The sequence below is a fragment of the Rhamphochromis sp. 'chilingali' genome (assembly GCF_963969265.1).
Source record: "Rhamphochromis sp. 'chilingali' genome assembly, chromosome: 15".
Taxonomy (NCBI): Eukaryota; Metazoa; Chordata; class Actinopteri; order Cichliformes; family Cichlidae; genus Rhamphochromis; species Rhamphochromis sp. 'chilingali'.
The window spans coordinates 11,698,020-11,724,211 of NC_137942.1; the positions used below are offsets into that span (position 1 = coordinate 11,698,020).

The 26,192-nt window shown below is 39.4% G+C and overlaps 1 protein-coding gene across 3 annotated transcripts in view; it reads left to right on the forward strand.

Moving 5' to 3' along the window:
* The window catches only part of brd4 (bromodomain containing 4), a 35,904-nt gene that overhangs the window by 4,488 nt on the left and 5,224 nt on the right, over positions 1 to 26,192 (forward strand). For 2 of the 3 annotated variants that reach the window (XM_080905345.1, XM_080905346.1), the window contains exons 1-8: positions 9,146 to 9,811; positions 22,414 to 22,795; positions 23,742 to 23,879; positions 23,974 to 24,109; positions 24,487 to 24,827; positions 24,956 to 25,336; positions 25,424 to 25,552; positions 25,925 to 26,155. In XM_080905345.1, coding sequence (XP_080761471.1) covers positions 9,714 to 9,811; positions 22,414 to 22,795; positions 23,742 to 23,879; positions 23,974 to 24,109; positions 24,487 to 24,827; positions 24,956 to 25,336; positions 25,424 to 25,552; positions 25,925 to 26,155 — 1,836 coding nt within the window. In that variant the 5' untranslated portion in view covers positions 9,146 to 9,713. Of the gene's footprint in view, positions 1 to 9,145; positions 9,812 to 22,413; positions 22,796 to 23,741; positions 23,880 to 23,973; positions 24,110 to 24,486; positions 24,828 to 24,955; positions 25,337 to 25,423; positions 25,553 to 25,924; positions 26,156 to 26,192 lie in introns of those variants that run through there. The other variant, XM_080905347.1, reaches the window with a different exon arrangement.

The window sequence follows — 26,192 nt, forward strand, 5'->3', positions numbered from 1 at the left end:
ACTCCTATTTTGAACTATCTAATTTGCCAGCATGAAGGTAACTTAGAGTGACATGGGTGTAGTCAATCAAGGCATAAGTGTATGTTGTTGTTGTTGTTGTTGTTGTTGTTGTTTTTTAACAGTTTCTTTCAACTTGGAAATAAGGTTCTACCATAGAGGGAAACAAAGTAGAATGAAAGTGCTGCATCACAACCAGTGTTGGGAAGGTTACTTTTAAAATGTATTCCACTACAGATTACAGAATACATGCCCCAAAATGTATTTTGTAATAGATTCCGTTACATTACTCAATGAGAGTAACGTATTCTGAATACTTTGGATTACTTAATATATTATCAAGCTTTTTACAACTACATGAATCTACTATTGATGTGTGATTTATTACTATTACTGAAGAATACTCGCCATACCAATACCAACTACATTTTTAAATCTTAATATAAATGAGTAACAGTAGGGTGGACATTACATAAGGCTGCACTTTTTGCAGCAGTCTCGTATAGAAAACTATTCCACGCGTATATAAAACGTATTAAAGGTGACCTCTGGCTAATACTTCGGGTTCTGTGTTGGGCTCGCAAACAAAAACTAGCTTTACTTTATTGTCTGGGTCAACTTTGCTAGTGAGAGGCAGAGAGAGGCGTTGAAAGGCTGCTCCAACGGAACTTATTGTTTCAGAGGAAAACGCGAACACAGTGTACTGTTCAGTAGGGCTGGGCTATATCATACCGCTCACGGTAATACCGGTGTAATGTTGGGCAACGATAAGAAAATGAAATATCGCGATAGAATATTGGTAAAACGCGCATGAGAAGTGCCTATGTTTACATACGCACATGGCAGTGACGCAGAATGAGAAGAGCGAAAGTGGATCGTTGAATGAAACGGATGAAACAGAATTGGTTTGTAAAAATGCTGCAATGTCAGTGGTGTGGAACTGGTTTGGCTTTCGTCCGTCAGATATTCAACAAAGCACTATTTTTGGTAGTGCATGCTAGTGGGCCGTCGTTATAGCCGTGTTTTTTTTTTTGGAAAATATGGCACACTTAAAATCAATCCTTTGATTTTCTGAAAATCGACAGTTCCCCTTATAATCCCGTGTGCCTTATGTATGAATTCTGGTTGTGTTTACTGACCTGGAAACGATTTTATGTGGTACACGGCGCTCGAAAATCTGTCAAATGTTTCAGTACGACTTTGCTAAGCTACGAAGCCGCACCGCTTGATGGATTGTCGGAGCATTACGGCTATTGTAGGAAGGCGCCTCGCGGAGTGATATGTGCTGTGCTTCAACATAATATTACCGTATTGTGTGTGTATAACCTCTTTTTAAGTTTTGTGGATATTATACATGGTTATGCTGAGGATATGTCGGCCAATTTCCACTGGAAATGCCTTTTGGTTAAACTGTCAGCAAGGAATTTGCACTGTAAATTTTTTCATATAACTGTAATGCACTTTAAAAAAGCTGCTTGTTTAAGTGAAAATACATTGATGTGTTGTTGTTTTTTTGCACTAATAAAGTTGAGGAGTTGTACAGTATTTTGTCTAGTGTCAATTATATCATCACTTATATCGTTATCGCCAATTTTCAAATGTATATCGTGATAAATATTTTTGGTCATATCGCCCTGCTCTACTGTTCAGTCTTAATAGCTTACTTAAAACTGGGCTAAACTGCCCATGAGACTACATTCTTTAAGGCTATGCCTGTTACGCTCTGCCTATTGCCTTCATATTAAATAATTTTTAGAACAATCATTTTGAAAAAATATTTCATCATGTTATTATGCGATCTGCAAGTAGAGGTGACATGGCCCGCGAGATTGAGACACAGGCATTAGAGCCTCTTAATGTGTGTTTTGTATGTTTTGTTTCCACTGGCGTGGACTTACCAAAGATAGAGAGGACATAGCCTAACATATGAAACAGGAAAAGACCGCTGTGTAATCCATTTATTTCAACAAAGTAACTGTATTCTGAATACCACCTTTTTAAACGGTAACAGTAACGGAATGTAGTTACTCATATCAGAGTCTGTGTGTTGTTCATATGAAAACATCAGTGCCTTTACATAGATGGATATCACCTCAATTGGTAAATATACACAAGATAAAAAGATACACATAAATGCTTTTCAGAGAGGACAGAGGTGCGAGTCTGTGCGTGTACCCTGAAACATTTATGTCACAAGTGTTGGTAATGAAATGAAGATGAAATGAGATGAAAATATAATAAGGCAGATTCAATTTTGCATATTTCTTAAGTGTGAACAGTATGGTTTGTCCTTTGAGTGATCGCTTACATACTTTGTTTAAGGTCAGGGATAAATTTGCTTATGAAACTGAGTAGCAGTACAAAATAACAGATGAAATATGATATATAAAGTAGCTTTATATTGGAATTACCTATTCTTGCCAAAAATTATAGATGATCAGCTAGCTGGGATGACATGCAATGAAATTCTGAATTGATACTGATTTTATTTAATTTTATTTATTTATTCTTACCCCACCCACCCACTATAAATTGGTACATCTTAGGGCTGTGCGATATGACCAAAATCTTATATCCCGATATAAGACATGTATCGTCCCGATAATGATATAAATCACAAAAATTTTACATTTTCTGTAAATTCTGTGAATCTCGGGCAGCTCAACTTGCGTGAAGTGTTTCCAGCTGAGCGTCATGTACCTACCTGGAGTTGAGTGTTTTAACCGATGCATGAAATTATACATTTTTAGACATAAGTTGTAACGGCTGCCGTTTTCTTTGTGAGTATTTATCACACAGCGTGCTGCAGGGAAAAACCTGTTCTAACGTTTGAGTCTAAGGTGTATTTTTTTTAGCACCTGAGGGCTCTTTTTTGCTTCTCATCCGTAAATACTCTGCATACTCTTTCACGTGATTCAGTTTATTTTGAAAAGTCTCAACAGGATCTTGAGCTTTATTGTGAAAGGTTTATGTGGAAAATACATAAGCGGACTCGCGATGGTTTTACTGTCGTTCTTGCTAACGACAACGCATAAAAACAGGCGCTTGCCCGTTTTTTATGTGGTTATATTAAATATAAGAGAAAGAGAGAACTTTAAGAAATTAATAGAGCCACTACAGTGACCATCAAGACGATGAAAAAAATCTTGCCGTAAACAGTTTATTTTGCGACACCACGACACAAACGATAGCGTAAAATGAAACGACAGATGTTTTTAATATCGTCATCCAATATATATTGTTATATATACAGCCCTAGTGCATCTCATGTCAATAGTCTTCACAATATTCTAAACAATATGCAAGCATATATAGTACAGTTAAATATATATACTATGCCAGAAATATTGTTGTAACTGGACTGTTAAATGATGATGTCTGAAGATGACATTTTGGTATAAAATGCAACATTTTACTACAGATGAAATATTTGTTAGATTAATTAACTCCCAATTAATTGTTACTACCAGGTACCCATTTCACTATCTTTTTAAGTTTTTTGTTCTTGAAATTGTAATTACCCCCCCCCCCCCCCCCCCCCCCACACACACACACACACACACACACAACTCAGTGTAAAAGTTGGCAAATTGCCTGTTCCATGTGTTCTCTTATTTTGCACCCCGTAGATTTTGGCTACTCCAATACTCTGATGATTAATGGAAGCACTCTCAGACGTTCATGCAGAATCTCTGTGTGCTACAACCTCTTCTTCTGACCCAGCCCCCCAGTCTAAATGCAATTCTTTTGCATCCCCCTTCTCTCTGCTATCATCCCCCTCCCTTCCTTCCTTCTTTGCTGTGACTGAATATGATCTCCCCCACCCTTCCAATGTCATAGCCGTTGGTTTGGCCTTCTCTGTATTTGGTGTAGATTGGAGCTTTGTCACTCTAGCAGCTGCTGTATTGTAACTGGGAATGGTGCATATGGCACATGGACTGGGAAGTGAGTCTGTGAGAACAGCATCATTGTTTGGCTGTTGCACGAAAGTGATGCTGCTTGTTTTATTTAGCAAAAATAAACATTGTGCGTTGCACTCACAAGTCACTTGACAAGTATACTTTGCACAGTGTGGCTCTTGTTTTTGTGTTTTGACATCTGACCGTTTTTAAAGTGCCTACCTTTTCATGAACATGATATTTTAAGAGAGATGTCAACTTGCTTAAAATTATATAATACATTGTATTATATTATGTATTGGTACAAAATTATATAATGTGGTGGTATATGGTGAATTGGAGACTGAAATTCTAGGATGCCTTTTTTTAATGCTTTAAGGAAAAACATAAAGCCATGAAGTGTTGAGAATGCGTTCTCAATGCATTCCATGCATGTGAAGAGTTGCTTCCCAGCACGTTTTAAAGTTTGCCACCTGCTCCAGGTTCTTGGAGCGGCCTACAGCTCTCAGAAACAGAAGAATTGTAGTCATCAGCTGTAGTTCTGTAGTGGATGGTAGAGTCAGAGCTTGTCTGACTGCTTGAAGAGAGACTTGAGAAAGCTGATGGACAATTGATTGACAGCTACCACAGCAGCAAATTGACAAGCCTGAACACTAAAACCAGCAAACTGCTTAAGTGATATGCTGGGAAGCAGGGCTTTAGCTTAACTTTGTTAGCTTATAACACTGGTGTTACAGAGGTTACTAGTGTTGCGAGTTCCATGTAGCACAGACCAAAAAGTTGCAGCCCAAAAATGAAATGTCTGTTAGAATCTCTAAAAACCAAAAACAGTGCAGTTCATTACTTAAACACACTGACAAACGACAGTAATGCATACAATGAACACACAATAACAAAAATATTTTCAGACAAACATTTTTATTTGTTAGTGAAAATTTAAACAGAATAACTTGTATTAGTGTGTATGTGTAATACATAGGTATGTGTTGAGAAGTTTGTGTCATACTGCATGTATGTATATGTGTTTTAGAGAGATGTATGTGTCTGTATACAACACATCCATAATTCTGTGTGTCCGTATGTGTGTGTGGAAAGTTACACCACCAGCACATCTGCTGCCCACTGCTTTAATCGAGGCTTCCATGTCCTCTCAGAAGGGGACAACCTTTGTTTCTGCTGTTTGGCCTGGATCATTCAAATGGGCAGCCTTCCCTATTGATTCTGACCATATCTTCTGTAGTAGACACATGAAGGCTGCTGTGAGTGGTGTTCTTAATATGTTTTTGTGCAGAAAATCCTCACTCACACTGAGCAAAGGAGATTTTCAGTACAAGCAGTATTTCAACCAATTGTGGGATGTTCTGAAATATAAGAAGGCAATTATTTTTACATAGCACAGACATGGCTTTGTAAATATTGAAGAATGTCAAATTCTGTCCACACACCTCAAACTCCCAACAGTATGGCTCTTTGGTGAGGGTTGCCTACCACAGCCTTAGTTAGGACTTGTCCTTAAAGGTGGTCCTGACGAGCATTTTCAGCAGCTGCCATTCTCGAAGGACCCGCTCTAGCTGATATCCACCACTTTGTTAATAGAGTAACAGAAGGAAAAAAGGAAGGAAGAAAACTCTGGCACTACGGTCTTAAGTGAGTGGGCGATAGTGCCAGCATGCTCTGGTTGTTGTTTAAAGATGATTGCATCCCTGGGTGTTTGTTAATATTATCTCTTTTAAATATCTTGTTTCCCCCGACATAAGAATTGCTTGATTTGCCCTTTTTCGCTGCTTCTGAGCAATATTAACAAAATAAAAGATGTGCCACACTGTACTTATATAAACTTTTCCTTTCTAGTCAGACAGTTGGTGCAGGTTTTATGTGTCTTTTATCCCGATGGCCTTGTTTTCTTACGTTCTCATTTAAGTGTTTAAAATATCACTCCATTTTTTTTCAGTATGAAAGTACAGCTTCCAAATTCCATTAGATTCTCTGAGCCATTTGCACATACGTCTACCAGTGGACTGGCAGCAAACACAAAGGAACTGTGGGAATTGTTGTGGAATTTAAGGCTAATTACGTTGATATGCTAACAATTTGTTATCACAACAGACTACAACTACTCTGCGGCATTACAGCAAGCCATTCCTTAACAACAACAAAAAAAAGCGGCTTGCAAAGCTGTCACACGAGTGCTATGTATGCAAAATAATTTATTGCACAGAGTTTATTTTCATCGCATGTGCACTATACAGCTCTGGAAAGTCAACTTTTTGCACTGCTTTTTCAAACTCACTATTGTACACTCACTGTTACACTGATAGGTGATCCCATGATCACACAGTGTAACAGACATTGGATGCCTAACATTGTTTGCTACACCAGTCTGTTAAGGTCACACGACACTGTCAATTAGACATAGACCACATAACGCCAGTCCTCCTAACAGCTGAAATCAGACATACCCAGGTCACTGATTTAAGAGTGCCACAGTATGTTTGCAATATTAGTCACACTTGCATCTGTGACAGCCATTGTCAATATGAACTAGTGAAGTTTAACTGTTGTCACTAATATCAAATATCAATAGTGTGAATATGCATTTGCTTCAGCAATACTGAAAGAGTTGTTTACAGCACCTAGTCCAGTTTTAGAAAACTAAGGTTCTCTTCTTGATTGTGAATTATAAAAATGTGTAGATGAGCATATAATCTTAGTGCAAATTAAAAACAAAATTAGTGTGATAAAGTGTCATTGTGTTAGACACACATTTTTGCTGTGTGATGCATGCTTTACTAAGCTGAACAGTTCATGCACGTGCACAATAATTGTGTCCGCTTATCTTTTAATATAACTGTATGCGTTCAGGCTTGTGAAATGATATTAGGTCAGATCAGTTAGGAAGATTTACAGCTTCTAATGGAAAGTGACTAGAACACAGATTCAGACACTAAGCTGATACTTTAAGATGCCATCAGATTAATTAGGAAAAAAGTGCATGTCTAGGGTTTTAACCTCTTAAATGCTCACACGTTCACTTTACCGGAGATACTTCTTGCCGCACTAACTAAAGGTCTTATAATATCCTGTATCCTATTCTTACCTCAGAGAGATTTACCTAAGCTTTCTTTTCTCTTTCCTCCACAACATTCTTTGTTCTTTTCTTGTTTGGTCAGCATTAGCACCTCAGCACTGTATATTTTGCAAATCAAGCATCTTATTTCAATATAGGTTACATCTGTGGTTCAAACTTATTTTGAGACAGATGCCCAAAAATGCATCTTTGGGAATGTTACTTTACCTTAGACAGGTAACAGTAATGATACTAAGGATCCCAAGGATAGATGTTGTTAGCATTACACTTCATTAGTGGTTACCTTAGCAAGGTCAGTTGTAAATCCACATGTTCAACTGTACATCTTTAAAACCTGGCAGTGATGTCACTCTCAGCTTACACACGTTCTAGTAGTAAAGTCAGAAGAGAAGGAAAAATGCCTTATTTTAGTCCTTAGCAAGGTAGAGCTGTTCGCTCTCGTGCATCACTTGCAGCATAGCACAGTGCTTGTTTTCTTGTATTTATTTATTTTTTGTGCTTAAAAACACCATTACAGCATGTTCATAGATAGGGCTGTGTTTAGGGCTCAAACGATTCATCGAGTAATTTTAATAATTTGATTATTAAAAAATTCTTGACACAAATTCTTTGCTTTGCTGCTTCATTTAACACACGGCTCCATACCGCACCAGAGTTGGAAATGCGATCCACATTGGCGACTAAAAACAGACTGCAATAGAAGCGTATTTAGGAGCAGCGTATGAGTAAAACATTTGATAACATTAAGCTCACTGACACTGATAACCCAACAGCAGGAGACATGATGACGGTGCCGTAGTTTAACATGGAGTCGGAGTCTGTTTACACACCATGAAGAGCAAAGAGGTGGAAATGTTAGTGAGATGTTGAGCTCAGGTTGAGTAAAAGAAAATGTGTTTCTAGTGCAGGGGTAGGCAACTCCAGGCCTCGAGTGCCGGTGTCCTGGAGGTTTTAGATGTGTCCATGATCCATCACAGCTGATTTAAAGGGCTAAATGACTCCTCAGCATTTCTTGAAGTTCTCCAGAGGTCTGGTAATGAACTAATCATTTGATTCAGGTGTGTTAACCCAGGGTGGGATCTAAAACCTGCAGGACACCGGCACTCGAGGCCTGGAGTTGCCTATCCCTGTTCTAGTGTCTAAAACAACAGCGCTGTTCCTGTAATCACCATTCAAACCTTTACTGGGAAAAAGCTAGCTGCCCTTCATCCATCAACGTATAAATCCTGCTGCTTACAATCCATAAAACATAGCTTAATTTTTTTTCTACTTTATTATTTCCAATTTTCTTTAAATATTGTGATAAAATCCCATTTAGAGCCTGGGCAGTGTCCTGCATATGGTTCATTTAATGAGTCACAATTGCACAGCCACACAGTTGAAATGTTTCACTGTTTTACAGATGTTTTGTGCACTGCCGCCATATTGGATTGTAAAGTTGGGGCTGTGATTTAACAATCACCACTCTAAATCTCCCAGTTAGAAGTCTGAGGTGTTCCGGTTGAAATTTTTGAGTGGGGTGCCAGAAATACGACTTCTGACTTAAGATGGAATGCACCAATACTTCCACCCTTACAGCTTTTTCAGCGAGCCAGCCCACTTTTTGCAATGATGCAATGTTTGAATGCTAAACATTATTACGTAATACTCTCAATATTTGCAGTTTAAGTTTTCCACGCAATGATTGCAATCCTGCACTTAAGTTCAAGCCTTGACTTAGTCATGAGTTTATCTCCTGTTTTAAGCAGTCAGTTGGAACTTGAATCTGCCTCATAGATCTGGCCGAATATAGTTATTTTTCCTCTAAAAAAAGTCCCATCATGATATCAGTCTGTGTGCTAGACGAGGAGATGATGGACTACAGATAAGTGAGCCCTTAGATTGGTGGGGGAAGGCATATACAAGATTACTCTAAAGAGACTGATTGTATGGGGGTGGAGCGTGATGAAATGGACTGAGAAAAAGACAGGAAGGGGGTGGGGTCTTAAAGGTGTAATGGAAGGGGGCAGAGAGAGAGAGCATGGACCTCAAGCCATTGATGGAGAAGTGGGGAGGGGTGAAAAGAAAAAAACACGTAGGAGTAAGAGAGAGAGGGAGGGGGAGAGAGAGGGAGGGAGGAGTGTGTGGGCTGAGGCTTGCTGAATGAGGAAGCAGTTGAGCCATTTTTTTTTTACTGTTGAGTAACTGCATGCTGGCCTGCCTGTGTTAGAGAGGGTAAGAGCGGGACCTGGACGAAAAAGTGTTTCTTCTGGATCTTATCAGAGCTCAGTCCTTTCTTTCACCTTCCCCTCTCAGTTTCGTATACATCTTGATTGCTGTTTGTGACTATTTAAGTTGGGGAGGCCCTGGAGAGGACACACAATGGAGCGAAGAGCCTCTGGCAACTGGGCTGTTGTACTGTTGAGAGGGGGATGGTGTAGAGAGAGGACCGGTTCACACAGCTAACACAGCCTGCCGGCTGTAGGTTTCCAGCAGCCTGTCCTCCCGCCTGGACCTACTCTTTCCCGGCTGGGGCCTCTTTTTCCTGGAACAGCCACCCTCAAACTACACTTGGACTACACTACGGATTACTCACCGTGTTCTGTGGGATTTTATAATACATACTGGAGCCTGAAGAATAAATCTATTATGTTTTTTGGATTGAACAAAGGGAAAAACTAACTTCTCTGTAATTCTTCCGTGCCCTGTTTTGGTTTTTGCTTTCTCTTTCTGTTTAGAGGAGTTCGTAAATGGATTACAAGATGCATGCCAAATCAAACGATTTACTGGATTTCCAAATACTGGATACACTTCTGGAAAAAATTGCACATTCAGTCTCTGTTAAAAGGTAATGTTATCTGGTTACTTAGAGTATGTTACATTTTTCTTCAGAAACTCTGTTGAGTCACTGAAGGTCTTTATAGTCTTATATTTACAAAATGTTATAAATTTGTGTACATGGTTAAAAAGTATAATAGAAAACACTAAGGACAACCTGGAGTCATGGTTCTTGGGACTATCATGTGGTTAGAAAGACGAGTTTTACGGGACCCAGCAATTCAATCCTGTTTAGAAATATGTCTTCAGTTTTATTCTGAATTGTATTTGGTATCTAGATTTCAGCCAGAAGCCTACCTCCTGGCGTGAGAGAGAGAGAGGAAGGGGGAGTACAGAGGAAGACTGTAGGGTTTTGTGTGTGTGTGCGCGCGTGTGTGTCTCCTGATTCCTGGCAGGGTTTGGCTTGCTTATCCTAACCAGCTGGAAGTTTAACTTAAAAGAGACTACATGATTCTTGCCTTTTCCTGTTATGTGTCTGACTCATGGTTAGTCTATTCGAGTCAGTCTGTATGACTCATGTAGTAAGCGGTTATAATCAGCACAGGGGGAATTTTTTTTATATGTGTGACCTTTCACTGAATTATTGAAAAGTCATTACTTTTGTTTCAAATTTCCATAGAACAAATGTAAACAAAGACAAATTTTGTTTGACTTTCATATGTGATGAAACTGAAGTAGCACAGGTTATGGGTGGTTACTGATAGTCATCGAAAACTAGGATTTGGAGGTATCAAGAGTAAAAATACAGTGCATTGGCCAAGAAGTCTTGAATTGTTCCCATAGAAACATTGGCAAAATTTGTTTTTTCTTTGCTTCAACACCTTGAAATTGAAATTCCTGTCATATGCTGTAGCGTTTCAAGTTTATTTTGGTATGTTTCTTGTTCCACTGGTGTACCATGAGGATTAATACATACATTTTTATAATCAATCTTATTCTTAACTATTATTAATCAAGCATAATTTTACTGTAAGTTCTTCTAGTGCTTTTCTTGATAGTTGGCTTTTTGTTGCTCACTATGAGGCTGCTGTACACAGCCTGATGCGTGCATGTCTGGTGCCATCTGAGCCCTGTTTGCACCTGTAAATTTCACGTGGTGATCGCACGCCCACTGGGACAAGTATTTGCCCTTGCAAGATGGGATTTACAATCAGAAACACCCTTAATTCATGGATGACTCGTTACCTTATAAAAGTTTTTCACATCAGTGCTTTCAAAATAATAACAACTATATTTGTGCCTCTTTTCCACATGTACGTACTCAGCTTGACTCTACTCTTCTTGGTTTTGGTTGTTTTACATTACAGTCAAGTACCACCTTTTTATGCTTGGTGTCCTTATAGCAACACAGCCAGTGGACCAGTATGCTGGTTTGTGTAGACCCATTTCTGTCATTGCCAGGTTTAAAAACTTATCAGTTTTGATTTTTGTGAAGGGGTCGCTCTAATGACTCATCAGTGACGCCACTAACTGGCCAGTTGGTGGCATTCAGGCTGATGTCACATTTTGTCTCAGAGCGCTTGGAACCCCGGCCAGGTATCAAGTACTACTACCTAATGAAAAACCCTAAAAACTGAGTCAACTCAAGGCAAGCCAAGCAAGCACTAGTGGAAAGGGCTAAAATTGAAACTGACTAAACCCATGTTAAGATAAGATAAGATAAGATAACCTTTATTAGTCCCACACGTGGGAAATTTGTTTTGTCACAGCAGGAAGTGGACAGTGCAAAAGTTATGACGCAAAAATTAGAATACAATAAGAATAAATACAGTACACAGCTGTACAGAATAGAATAAAATAATATACTATATACAGTAGAATAAAATAGAATAAAAATATACAATAAGATAAAAATAGAATACGAATGCTATATACAACTGAGTAAAAATACAACGATGCCAGAAAAGATTATTGCACTTAGTGTTATTGCACATGTGTGGATGTGTGTGCTTGATCAGTTAAAGTCTTTATTATGGAGTCTGACAGCAGTGGGGAGGAAAGACCTGCGAAATCTCTCCGTCCCACACCGTGGGTGCCGCAGTCTCCCACTGAAGGAGCTGCTCAGTGCTGTCACAGTCTGCTGCATGGGGTGGAAGACGTTGTCCAACAGGGATGACAGCTTAGCCGCCATTCTCCTGTCACTCACCACCTCCACTGGGTCCAGAGGGCATCCTAGAACAGAGCTGGCCCTTCGGATCACCCTGTTCAGTCTCTTCCTGTCCCCAGCAGAGATGCTGCCGCCCCAGCAGACCACGCCATAAAAGATAGCAGAAGCCACCACAGAGTCATAGAAGGTCTTCAGGAGTGGGCCCTCCACCCCAAACGACCTGAGTCTCCGCAGCAGGTACAGCCTGCTCTGCCCTTTCCTGTAGAGGGCGTCTGAGTTATGAGTCCAGTCCAGTTGAGTTTCAAAAACAAAAGTACACTTACATTTCTTGTCTTACCAGTCGAAAGGAGAGGGGGAATAAAAGGACATATGCAACAAGAGTGTTAACGACCCGAGAAATAAAAACATAGGTGGAATCAGTACAAACTTGAAAATTGACTGTCAAGACAGTAGCATTAGGGTGGAGCTCCTCCCTGAAGAGGAGCTGAAAAGGCTGGTGTGTAAGCAGGGAAATTGTGCTGTTGGCTTTGTCAGTGTGGTTCAATTAATTATTTATTTTCATGCTTTCAGACAACATAAGCCATCATTCGAACTCCTGGGGCAGCCCCCCCCCCCTTAACCTTATACATGAATGATTAATAGCTTACTTTTACAGGGAGCACTGATGTCTTGCTATATTGTGTTTTGCTTCTATGTAGGACAGTCGGTGATGCTATATGTAGGACTAGATATCCTCACTTGAGATTTGTAACCCCCACCCCAGTAACCAGAACCACTTCCTCTCAAGAAAAAAAAAATTCCACAGCAGTCTGTGGTCCAGGTCAAAAGTCAACTATTATTCCAGGCCTAAACCATGCAGCCACAGGAAGCAAGCCTCTTGACCTGTGTTGGGGACTTTTGGAACCTTGATCTTAGATGCAAATATTACTGTTAAATTATCACAGCAGGTCATTCAAACTTGTTATATAAGTTTCTCTTAGAGACAAACTGAATGTGAATTGGTGCTTGCTAATATTTGTGCAGTTTAATATTAAGAAAATCTGAGCAAGCAACTTTGTCTTGCATGTAATTTATTTGAAGTGCGCAGCATCCAAATTAAAACATGTGAGGGCAAAAAGAAATTGCTGGAAAAGGCACTCACAAAAACAAGGCATATGTACACCTGCGCACAATAGCCCCTTTTCCATTTACCTACTTGGATCGACTGGTTTTCCATCCCAATTGAATACCACCTAATGTGTATAATCGTCAATCATATAAATGCTGCTGATCAACTTGTGACTTTCTAATATCTGATACGAATGCTACAAAAAAGGTGGATGTCGAGGCAGCTGTATACCTACCGCTCTGTCTGTGGCTTTTCGTCAGACTCTGGGACCATGGCGCTGTTTTTTGGAGCCATTTCCCTCATTGCCAGGTTTCAAAAATGGCGGTTTTGCTTTTTGTGAACGAGACACTCTCATGACTCATGGAGTGACACCACTGACCAGCCAATCGGTGGCATTCAGGCTGATGTCACATTTTGTCTCAGAGCGCTTGGAACCCCGGCCAGGTATCAAGTACTACTACCTAATGAAAAACCCTAAAAACTGAGTCAACTCAAGGCAAGCCAAGCAAGCACTAGTGGAAAGGGCTAAAATTGAAACTGACTAAACCCATGTTGAGTTTCAAAAACAAAAGTACACTTACATTTCTTGTCTTACCAGTCGAAAGGAGAGGGGGAATAAAAGGACATATGCAACAAGAGTGTTAACGACCCGAGAAATAAAAACATAGGTGGAATCAGTACAAACTTGAAAATTGACTGTCAAGACAGTAGCATTAGGGTGGAGCTCCTCCCTGAAGAGGAGCTGAAAAGGCTGGTGTGTAAGCAGGGAAATTGTGCTGTTGGCTTTGTCAGTGTGGTTCAATTAATTATTTATTTTCATGCTTTCAGACAACATAAGCCATCATTCGAACTCCTGGGGCAGCCCCCCCCCCCCTTAACCTTATACATGAATGATTAATAGCTTACTTTTACAGGGAGCACTGATGTCTTGCTATATTGTGTTTTGCTTCTATGTAGGACAGTCGGTGATGCTATATGTAGGACTAGATATCCTCACTTGAGATTTGTAACCCCCACCCCAGTAACCAGAACCACTTCCTCTCAAGAAAAAAAAAATTCCACAGCAGTCTGTGGTCCAGGTCAAAAGTCAACTATTATTCCAGGCCTAAACCATGCAGCCACAGGAAGCAAGCCTCTTGACCTGTGTTGGGGACTTTTGGAACCTTGATCTTAGATGCAAATATTACTGTTAAATTATCACAGCAGGTCATTCAAACTTGTTATATAAGTTTCTCTTAGAGACAAACTGAATGTGAATTGGTGCTTGCTAATATTTGTGCAGTTTAATATTAAGAAAATCTGAGCAAGCAACTTTGTCTTGCATGTAATTTATTTGAAGTGCGCAGCATCCAAATTAAAACATGTGAGGGCAAAAAGAAATTGCTGGAAAAGGCACTCACAAAAACAAGGCATATGTACACCTGCGCACAATAGCCCCTTTTCCATTTACCTACTTGGATCGACTGGTTTTCCATCCCAATTGAATACCACCTAATGTGTATAATCGTCAATCATATAAATGCTGCTGATCAACTTGTGACTTTCTAATATCTGATACGAATGCTACAAAAAAGGTGGATGTCGAGGCAGCTGTATACCTACCGCTCTGTCTGTGGCTTTTCGTCAGACTCTGGGACCATGGCGCTGTTTTTTGGAGCCATTTCCCTCATTGCCAGGTTTCAAAAATGGCGGTTTTGCTTTTTGTGAACGAGACACTCTCATGACTCATGGAGTGACACCACTGACCAGCCAATCGGTGGCATGTGACATCTTCAGTCACTTCATTTTGGATCGCTTGGAACCCCGCTAACCAGGTTCCATGACCTAATGGAAAACCCTGAAACCTTGAGAAGACTAATGGAGAATTGGCTAATGTTCCCTTTAAGCCGCAGTCAGTCTAAAAATTTGTGAATCAGCCTCAAATGCTGGACTCTAGTCACCCACTTTCAAGCTAGAATGTTTATGTATACAAATGAGAGTACTGATCGGAGGGTTCCTCAAGTCATGGTGTCCTCTGGCCAGTCTACAGCATAACACAAAAGTGTCATCACAGCATGTGAAAAGCATAACTGACTGATCCACAACTTTCGCAAATAATTGTGAGAAATAGTGGAATCCCTCTGCACAGAGATATCAATAAAAAATAGTCACTGATAAAAGTGATGTATTTATTTACATTTTTATATGATAAACTTGGCACTCATCATGAAGATATTGTGCGAGTGCTGTCATTGGCTTTATATACAGTAAGGATGGGGGGAAATTGATGTAGCATATTTTTAAATAAATATTTACTCTGCAAATACATTGAACAGTCACTCAACTCATCAGTTTACTAGTAGAGAATCTCCTTTGCTCATATTTTAAATGTTAAGTTGCTGATAACCAGGTACTCTCAGCACTTTCCTCTTATCCTAGTGGCAGGTTTGCTTGACACTGTTGTGGCAGTCTCATCCTGTAGTTAGACTGATTCCAACTCAATTGTCATGGACTACAGTTCATGTTCAGCTCTTGAGATCTGTTATGAGCTAGACCCCAGTCTAACAAGGACCTGTAACAGGTAGAAAACTGATTCAAGTGCTGCAACACCAAACTCACTGAGGCTGCAGAGCAGAATGACCACTACTACAGTCCAAGACTGTGGAGCTGGAGTTCACCTACAGGATGGGGCTCACTGAATATATAGCCTGTAATGTTGTTCAGTTACATAGTTTTCACGAATAACTTTACACCTATTTTTGGCGTAGAAACTTGTAAACGGAAGTGATAATTCACTTAAGAGAGCGACTGCACCTCCGTTTGCACTGGTCACATATGCAAATACTCACCTCCATAAATTGAATATAAATCTATGGGAAACACTATTTAACTGTTTAATGTTGTTTATGTTTTAAAGACGGTTATGTAGTTGGAAAAGTTTTTTTTTTTACATGTATTAAACCAAAGTTTCATTTTACTCGGTTCACTTTTACTGGTTACTTCCTAAAACATGAAGGGAACCAGACAGAACAGGTTTAACAGGTTTCCTTCCTAAGTATTTTGTCAACAGCATTTATGGTGTTCTAAATTGCAAAGACCGCAAACCTTGTCCATGTTGTGTTTCTGTTAGTGCAAATGATCAGCAGGCCAAAAACCAAATCACTGCACGGTTATTAAGTAACAAAATGCTCAATATTAGGTAAATTGACCAATATAGGTGAATTGGAGATGCCAAGAAAGGTGAAATGAAGGAGCTTTTAAAAACACTAGAGATGAGGCTTGTTGCTCTCTGCAATGTTTGAGTGAAGAGATCTACATGACATTTATGCTTTCAGAACATCTCCTGGAAACATTGTATTATAATGCGCTTGTAGTAATAAGTAAGGATGTAGACAAAAAGCTCAGGCCTGGAAAAAATGCAATAACTAGAAATCTACATACTTACCTGTTTGACATAAACATGAATGATATTGTTCTCAGTAGACACATTTGTACTGATTGTTCTTGACAGTATCCAAAAAAGGTCATGAGACAATATAAGACTAATGTTCATTTATTAGCATGTAGAGGAGAAGATATTTTGGCAAATTGTCAAATACATAACACCCACCTGTTTACAGTAGTGATTGTAAATGTGTCATGATGACAGTCAGAACAGGATATCTAAGATGATCTTTCTGATGTCCAGATAACTTACCCACATGTTGTTATTCTGGTTTTACTAGGCTAATTGTTTTCCTGTGACATTTAGTCTGCCAGGCATCTTCAGTCTTCGGATTTAAACATTTCTTTTAATGTTTGCGATTTTCTACACATCTAGTGATACTGTTGTGTTTTTTAAAGCCAGACAGGGAAAGAAAAATAGTCGTAGACAGCACTAATTTCCTTCGGGATTAATAAAGTATTCTGATTCTGATTTAAACTTTCCCAGGTGTTGTTGAGAAAAATTTAAGACTACAGCCAATGTTTTAAAATGGTGTTTCATTTATGTTGTTGAGCTAGATGGTTCTGCAAATGAAGATGGCAAAACATTTCAGCCAATTTCACTGCAGCCTTTAGGTTTCAAAGACACTATTTCACAGGAATGCATGCAAATGCTGGATGCAGTCAAATTGGGCATTAACCTTTGTTAACCTGCTTACTGTCTTCTGACCTGTGTGATGTCAGATCGTTCTGATTTAACGTGACAACAGAACAAGTGATCATCTAGCGAATTCAGATTGAGTGGAGTTCATGTGATCATAGCTTATGTTCAGCCCTGATAGGGAGGTCAGTTAGACATATACAGTCAAATGTTTAAGTCCACTTGAAAAATGGCAAACATTCATATTTTGCTTGATTGGATCTTAACAAGGTTCCAAGCAGAGTTTCAACATGCAACATTAAGAAATGGGAGTGAGACAAAACATTTTTCTGAGCATGCAATTTATTAAAAACAACATTGAGAGAGGCTGTTTTACAGCTGATCAAAAGTTTAAGACCACATGCCTTTTAAAAGGCCAAATCTGTGCAAAAATGAGGCTTCATTGTCATTTTGTGTCATGTAGTCACACTGTCATGACGTTCTGATGGCAAAAGCAAAAAAATGTTCCCTTTTCGAACGTGGTCGGGTTTTTGAGCTATATAAACCAGGTCTCCCGCAATGTGCCATTACTGCTGAGCTGGGATGCAGTAACACAGTCTACTGGAATTTCTTAAATGACCCTAAGGGTTATGGAACAAAAACGTCAAGTGGAAGACCCCCCAAAATTTTGCCAGCACTGAGCCAGAGGATCTAATTGGCTGTCCGTAAAGACTGCAGCCCCATAACCATCAGACGGCACCTGAAACTGAAGGGCTTCAAAAACAAAAAATATCTTCAAAGGCCGTGTCTTCTTGAACGCCACAGAACTGACCGTTTGAATGGTCCTGATGATTTCTAACGTTACTGGCATGAAAAGCAGATTCCACCTGAGATGTTTTCTACGCCCTACACTTCAGGGGGCGCCATGGTCTGGGGTGCTTTTTCCTTCAGTGGAACAACGGCACTTCAGGTGGTGCAGGGCCGTCAAACAGCTGCTGGTTATTTCTAAATGTTGTAGAGAGCATCTCTCATGACTGAGGGCCCTCGTCTGTATGATAACACCTGGGTTTTTTTTAACAGTGCTACAGTACACAGTGCCTGCAGGACAAGGGACTTTTTCAAGGAGAATAAAATCAGTCTTTTGGACCACTCTGCATGTTCCCCTGATCTAAATCTAATTGAGAACCTTCGGGTATGGATGACAGGGGAAGTTTACAAAAATGAACAACAGTTCCAGACAGTAGATGCCTTTTGTGCGGCCATCTTCACCACTTAGAGAAATATTCCCACTCATCTCATGGAAACTCTTGCATCAAGTATGATTTTTTTTTTTTTTTTTTTTTTTTTTTTTGCAATTTTTCAAGTGGTCTTAAACTTTTGATTGAGATTGTATGAAGGCTGATGCAAACATAAAAGTGTACTGTAGCTGAAGATAATACTGATTCTGAAAAAAGCAACATAATAGTCTTTACAACTATGCCAGTATTTATAATGCTGTAATAACTGCAAACTTTTACATATAATTTTCTTGGGGGAAGAGAGGCGAGAGAGGTCTCCAAAGGTTTTCAGCATCATTGCAACATTATTTTCTCTGAGCACAGTGTAGAAAGTGCAGAAAAAAAGCTTGCATGTGCTTTTGGTGTACAAAATATCCATGACAATAAGTTTGATTTTCGTTCTGGTTTCCATCATTAGTCAGGAATGGCATCTGATAGTCAGTAGACTGAAATCATGCACAAAAAGGATGATTTGTCCAACAATCACTAAAGCAGAACACAAAAATGTGTTCTGCAAGTTGTGCGGTGCACAAGTTGTATCTGCATCATCACAGGTGTCATTTTTGGAGATGACCTTGAATATTGTGATATAATGTTTTATCGTGTATTGTCTACCACAACCTTTCATATTATTTTTGATCATTTGACAAACAAATTGTATTTTAGTGTTTAGTAAATTAATCCCTGCTTGGCTTGATTTGCACATCGGTGTGCTGAGTCTAGACAAGTTCTGTGGCTTTGTTTATTTTAAATTTGTTTTTATTTGGTCTTATTCACAGGGTATGGTACTTTTGCCTCCAGCTACAAATGTACCATATCACCTGGACCAGTACTGCTTCTTTTTTATGTGTTATTGGTTGTGGTCATTCAACATATTGGCAGTTATTCAGATTCTCCACTGTGCTTTAGTGCCTCGGGGGGGGGGCAACACAGTGATCATGTGGTGTGCAAACTGCTTCCTCCTTCTCAGAAAGTGACTCACCAAGAATGAGATTAGTCACAGATCCATATAGTTGTGTGTGTGCATGTGTTTATCTTTGAAGGCGGATTTCAGAGTATCAGACTGGAAAGCTTGAATACACAATCTGATGATCAGTATTTTTCCCCCAGAATACTGCTGCTGTTGTATTTTTACTCTGTTAGTCTAGATTGGTTTTTAGTTGGACTGTTGTCTTAACAGCCTTTGTGTGTAATTTGAATGTAATGTCCCTGACTGCCTGGGAGAGAGTACATTATGTAGGACTGAGCGTGCGGTGGAACACACAGTCCCTCGGCTGCCAGATGACGCTAATTCTCCTCTACTCTCCACCCCCTGCCCACTCACATCCAAAAGCACTCCCAGGTCTTGAGACAGAGTGGGAACAAAAGATCTACTACAACAACAACAACAACACACACACACAAAAACAAAACTGAAACAGTTTATGATTTTTATTGAATTCACATCAGTAGACGGTTCTTATTTTATATAGTACGCCATAATATACACTTTCTATGATCAATCATGAGTTAATGCATCTGATTGTGATATCTTTTTGGAAATAACATTTCTATTAACAGATAGAGAAACTGTTATGGTAAAATTCAGACAGTTCGTTTTTGGTTTTCATTTGAGTAGTGTTTCTTCTTTCGGTTGAGAGGAAAATTTGTGAGTTGGTGGAACTATGTCATAATACTCACTGAACTAACAGTTTGAAACCATAAAGGAAATTAAATCATGTGGTCAATTCTTATGCTGACAAAATCCCCAGTAGATTAGTCAATGATTTGCAGATCTAGGTGTATTTTACATTACGTCTGTTGCTGCCATGGTTACATATAGTCAGGGACAATTTACTTATCTACCTCAAAAATAGATACAAAGAAAAGTGAGAAAATAATAGAGCAAAAGAAAAGGCAAGAACTGTGCCAGGTTAAAAAGGTGCAATTTTCTGTGTCTGGGTAGTTCAGAGTAGGGCAGGGCAATATGGCCAAAAATATTTATCACGATATACATTTGAAAATTTGCAATAACGATATCACTGACGATATAATTGACGCAAGACAAAATACTTTACAACTCCGCAACTTTATTAGTGCAAAAAACCCCCCATCAATGTATTTTCACTTAAACAAGCAGCTGTTTTTTATGTGCATTAAAGCTATATACAAATTTAACAGTGCAAATGCAAATTTCTTGCTGACAGTTTAACCAAAAGGCATTTCCAGTGGAAACTGGCCGACATATTATACCTGGTTATGCTCAGGATATCCACAAAATTTAAAAAGAGGTTATCCACACACAATACGGTAATATTATGTTGAAGCACAGTACGTATCACTCCGCGAGGTTCCTGACTACGGTAGCCATAATGCTCCAACAATCCATCAAGCGGTGCGGCTTCGTAGCTTAGCAAAGTCGTACTAAAACATTTTTTGACAGATTTTTGAGCAGCATGTACCACATAAAAACAGTTTGGTAATAAAAACGGCCTGCTTGCATGCTCTACCAAAAAATGTGCTTTGGTGTGTATCTGATGGACGAAAGCCAAACCAGTTCCATACCACTGAAGTTGCACCATTTTTGGTTCATCTGTTTCATTCAACAATCCGCTTTCGCCCTTCTCATTCTCCGTTGCCGCCATGCTTTTTCCACCATGCGCGTATTAAAACAAAGGCACTGCACATGCGCGTTTACCCATATTCTATCGCGATATTTCATTTTCTTATCATTGCCTAACATTATTCCGGTATTACTGTGAACAGTACCCCTAGATCAGAGTATAATATCACAGTAACTCTCACATTGGACAAAACTCTAGTCACAACCCGTCCCCTCACCATGTGTGGATGGTGACTTGTATTTTTAAATAATTTCCCCCAGGGATCAATAAAGTATTCTGATTCTGATGGTGGTACGGGATAAGGAAGGGTGCAAATCCATATTAAACTGTATATGCATTTGTAACAATCATATGGTGTAGCTTATTAAGATGATACCATTAAGTTAAAGGAAGGGTACTTCTAACATTTGTTTATTACTTTTTAACCACGTTAGTTCATATGAGATTTATATATCCTGACAACATTAGAAGATGGCTTAAGAATGTCTGCCATATTGGACACGATACAACCACTCTTTGCTAAGGAAAAACATGCATTGCTGGCAATGCTTCTTGGAGTTTTCTAATTGTTGCTGGGTTGCAAAGAATGCAAAGAAAACTGAATAATTGCTTTGGTAGCCAGAAGACTTCCACAGTTGGCTGTTGTTATTAATTTTTGTCTGTAAATACTTGCTAACTGCTTGCTGAGTGGTAGCACAACTTGTGAAAAATTGTGACATGAACCAGAAATTAAAGTAAAAGTTAGACGTTTTGAAACATTGTTGCAATACTTTGAAGGCAAACCTTCTGCATTTCAGGGTTGAACTGCGCGTTTCACAGTCTATTTAAATATGAGGATTGTGTAGTCTTACTTTGAAGGCTTTTATAATTCTGTAATCATTTGTACATTTAAACTAGCCAAAAGTATCTATATAACAAAGACTGGAAGCCAGGGAGAGCTTCAGTTTAATGTACATCTGCAACACCAGTTACTACTTTTGCTTTTTTCCATGTTACCAAGTCTGTCATAGCATTTAATTACAGTTAATACTAATTCTTCCCTATTATACCAAAGTAGATAAAGTATTTAACATATTCAGTTATGAAGGATCTTTAAAAAATTCACCCCGCCAACAGTGTGTTCTGGTTCAAGGCCAGATTTTCTGAATGAAATCATCACTGGGAACTTTGTCTTATTTTTAATATGACTGTGTAAACATTACAGTGCATGTTTCATCCTCTACTCACAATCAGAGCTGACAAAGTGGACATTTTTTCAACTGATAGAAGAAACTAACTCATTGTGTTGTGATTAAATGGCCGGTATACCACTAGCCTTGCAGCTATTTTATTTATTTGATTGTAAACATGGTATAAGGGGTCTAACTAAACTTTGCGTTGAAATGTAAAATGTTATTGGCTGTGTAACAAAAATCATTAGTTTAGCAAAGACTTTGTTTATAGTTTTGCTAATTACTCTTCTTTTCTGTTTTTAGAGAGTCCAGTGAGGAGTGCAATGGGATCAGCAGTGCTCTGTCAGTGGAGTCTGTGCCGGGGCCAAGATTAAACTGGTGTCCTGCCAACACCACTACCTCTACCCCTGCCCCTGCTTCAGCTCCAGGGCCCGAGCCCAGGTCCTGCCTTATCAGAATGGGTGACGGCCTGGACACAGCGCAGATGTCGGGCAGCAGCAGCAGCCAGGGGCAGGTTCAGCAACAGTGTAACCCCCCACCCCCAGAATACATCAATCCCAACAGGCCAAAGCGCCAGACCAATCAGCTACAGTACCTGCTGAAAGTGGTTGTGAAAACCCTGTGGAAGCACCAGTTTGCCTGGCCTTTTCATGCACCAGTGGATGCATTGAAACTCAACCTGCCTGTAAGCTTTGTTTTAACATAAAATGCTTGATTTCTCCAAGATTTCATGGACTGAGTAGATGTCTCATAGATCAGCCCAGCTTCTACACAATCTAATGTCCTGTATTTACTTATTTGTACTTTTTTATGATTTATAAATGCAGGCAAACTGACTAGAGCTGTTCTCTGCATGTATATGCAAGATTGAGAATAGCAGGGCTCTTTTTTTCTATTTCTATTTTATCATTTAGATTGTTGCATTTGTCATTGCACAGTATGAAGTCATATTAGACACACGCACATTATATCATCCTCAGCTGTTATAATCTGTAGTTAATGGAATTTAAATTTAATTTACAATTTTGGCTTCCACAAAACAATCAGAGCAAGATAACTGGGATTAAACAGTTACTGTGTTGTATGCTATTCTTTTGCTTTGCCTTTCAGCACACCACTCTCCTTTTGCACCTCTATAAAGATCTAAATTTAGTCCCCAGAAAACTGTGGCAGACTCATTTATGTTGATTTATTTATTTTGTTTTTCAATCTAATTACATTTATCATCCAATTGAAAAGCCATTTCTTTTTTTAAGTTTAATGAATCCACATTTTTTCCAAGCCCTGAGTAATCATGTTTAATGATATGCATCTCGCTATATAAAATCCAATCCATTATTATTATTATTATTATCATTAATTATCAGTCATCTCTCAAGCCACAATAATGAAATGTTTGCCAGAAATTGAACATTTATTGAACCTTCTGACATTTTTTAAAATTAGTTAAATAAAAAATTTTTGTTTGTGCAATTTATTTTGGTTTTTCGTGATGGGGCTGACAATGATGATATAAAAGTGCCAAATATAATACAGGAGGTGTTAAGGGGTTCACTTTAGTAAAGAACCAGATTGCATTGAAGAGTTTCCACTTGGGTTTTTTCTGACCAACTTATTTGTAACCATTTCAGGACTACTACACAATAATCAAAACCCCTATGGACATGGGAACAATCAAGAAAAGGCTTGAGAACAGTTACTACTGGAATGCCCAAGAATGTATCCAAGACTTCAACACGATGTTTACCAATTGCTACATATACAACAAGGTACATAGTTGTACAACAGAGCCTTATCAATATAACGTTGCAATAATTCTGAAGTTGTTCCACTTGAACTAAGACTGTTTTTCTCCCTTTGCAGCCTGGCGATGATATAGTGTTAATGGCTGAGGCTCTAGAGAAGGTTTTCCTCCAGAAAGTCTCAGAAATGCCACAGGAAGAAACTGAGATTGTTGTCATGACAGGAAAGGGACGTGGCCGAGGCCGGAGAGAGGGAGGTATGGGTCTCTAAAATTAATTTCTACCAGTTAGCATGTATTCCTAGTTTTTCCTCTTTAAGATTGTATATTTAGGGTTCTTTATTTATTTATTTCAGTTGAGTTATATTAAAGGATTGAGAAAATGCACCTTTTAAAAAGGCACTCAATGAATCAACATTTTTCTTTCCTCCGAGTAATCATGTTACCCCTATTTGACTTCAGTGTGGCTGCACATTTCGGTGTGCACATGGATAGGCATTTCTTTGGTCTACATTATTATAAAGACCAGAGAGAGTGTGCAAAACTCTGATATTTGTTTGTGATTCTATATGCAAGAAGAGTTTTTAATCTAAAACTTTCATGAGAAAACAACCGTTTTGTTCTTTCACATCCAGGTCTAAACTTGAAACCCGGGGCCATTATGGATCCTTTGTCAACAACTCCTCAAACACGTGGCCTATCAGCCCTCCCAACAGGGCTCCAAACTCGAGGACCAGTGCAGGGTCCGCCTTCACTACCTCCCCAGCCTTTGATGCAGGCCCTGGCAGGCCATGTGCCCCCAGCGTTATCCAGCCATGCACCACAGCTCGGAGCGCCATTCTCCCTGGGTCAGTCAGACTGCCCACCTCAAGTTCCTGTAATGACTTCTGTGCCTCCCCCTTCCCAGACCTCTCTTCCCCCAGCAACAATCCAGAGCACTGCCCCCATGCTGCAGACCTCCATGACCATGACCAAAGTGAGTGTACTTGACAAATGGATGAATGTTTGGGCATGAAGACTCATCTTTGACCATGCTTGGATCAGACATATGTAGATAAGATATAATAACTGCTTAATTCCCTTTCTTGTTTTACTGCTATCCAGCCAAGAAAGAGCCAAAAAAGGAAAGCAGACACTACAACGCCTACTGCAAATGACCAGCTGAGTGAGTCATCGCCAGCAGAATCTAAGTCTGGGAAGACACTACCCAGGCGAGAGAGCGCACGGCCTACGAAGATTAAAAAGGACGCTCCAGACTCTCAGCATCACATAGGCTTGGGGATGGGACTAAGCGGACCGAGTGGAGGTCATAGCCCCAAACCACAGGACCAGCTGGGGTATTGCGCCAGTCTGGTTAGAGAGATGCTGTCCAAGAAACATGCTGCTTATGCCTGGCCATTCTACAAACCAGTTGATGTGGATGCACTGGGACTACATGATTATCATGATATCATCAAACATCCAATGGACCTCAGCACCATTAAGGTGTGCAGAAAACACATATTTTCAGAGAAACTAAACAGGGGGCATTTTTTGATGGCAAGTAATTAATACCCTTGATGTATTTAATAGGCCAAGCTGGAGAACAGGCAATACCGGGATCCCCAGGAGTTTGCTGCTGATGTGCGATTAATGTTTTCCAACTGCTACAAATATAATCCTCCAGACCATGAGGTGGTAGCCATGGCTCGCAAACTACAGGTACGTACATGCTATTGTTACATTTTTAAAAAAGATGCAAGGCAAAAAGTTGATCTATGTAGAGTTTTACTAGCCTTAAAGTATCCAATATAAGGGGAGGCTGTTTTGCTGCCGTTCTGATCTCTGATTGCATTCTACTGAATTTAATTTTTTGTTTTGGAATTATTTGATTTATTTGCTAGTTTATACAGGCTCCTCTGCAAAAAAAAAAAAAAAGCAAATAAAAAATAACACTGCAATAAATCATCAAGTCTCACATGCTGCAGTTGAACAGGGAGCAGAAGTCATTAATATGTTAGTATCCTGCCCAACTAATGTATGTGTGTGTAAAACACCAATTTTGATAGTATGCTTGCTTCTTTTCATTTGTAGGATGTCTTTGAAATGCGCTTTGCCAAGATGCCAGATGAACCAGAGAGCAAGCCTTTAGTTTCTGCCCCAGCTCCTGCACTTCATCACCCTGCCCCTGTTAAGCCTCAGCCTCCTCTGGCCCACGTCGCCTCATCTTCGGACAGCTCCAGTGACTCATCCTCTGAGTCTGAGTCTTCCACTGATGACTCTGAAGAGGAAAGAGCCCAGAGGTTGGCAGAGTTACAGGAACAGGTCGGTTGTCTAAGAAAATTCAGTTGAGTTGTTGTCC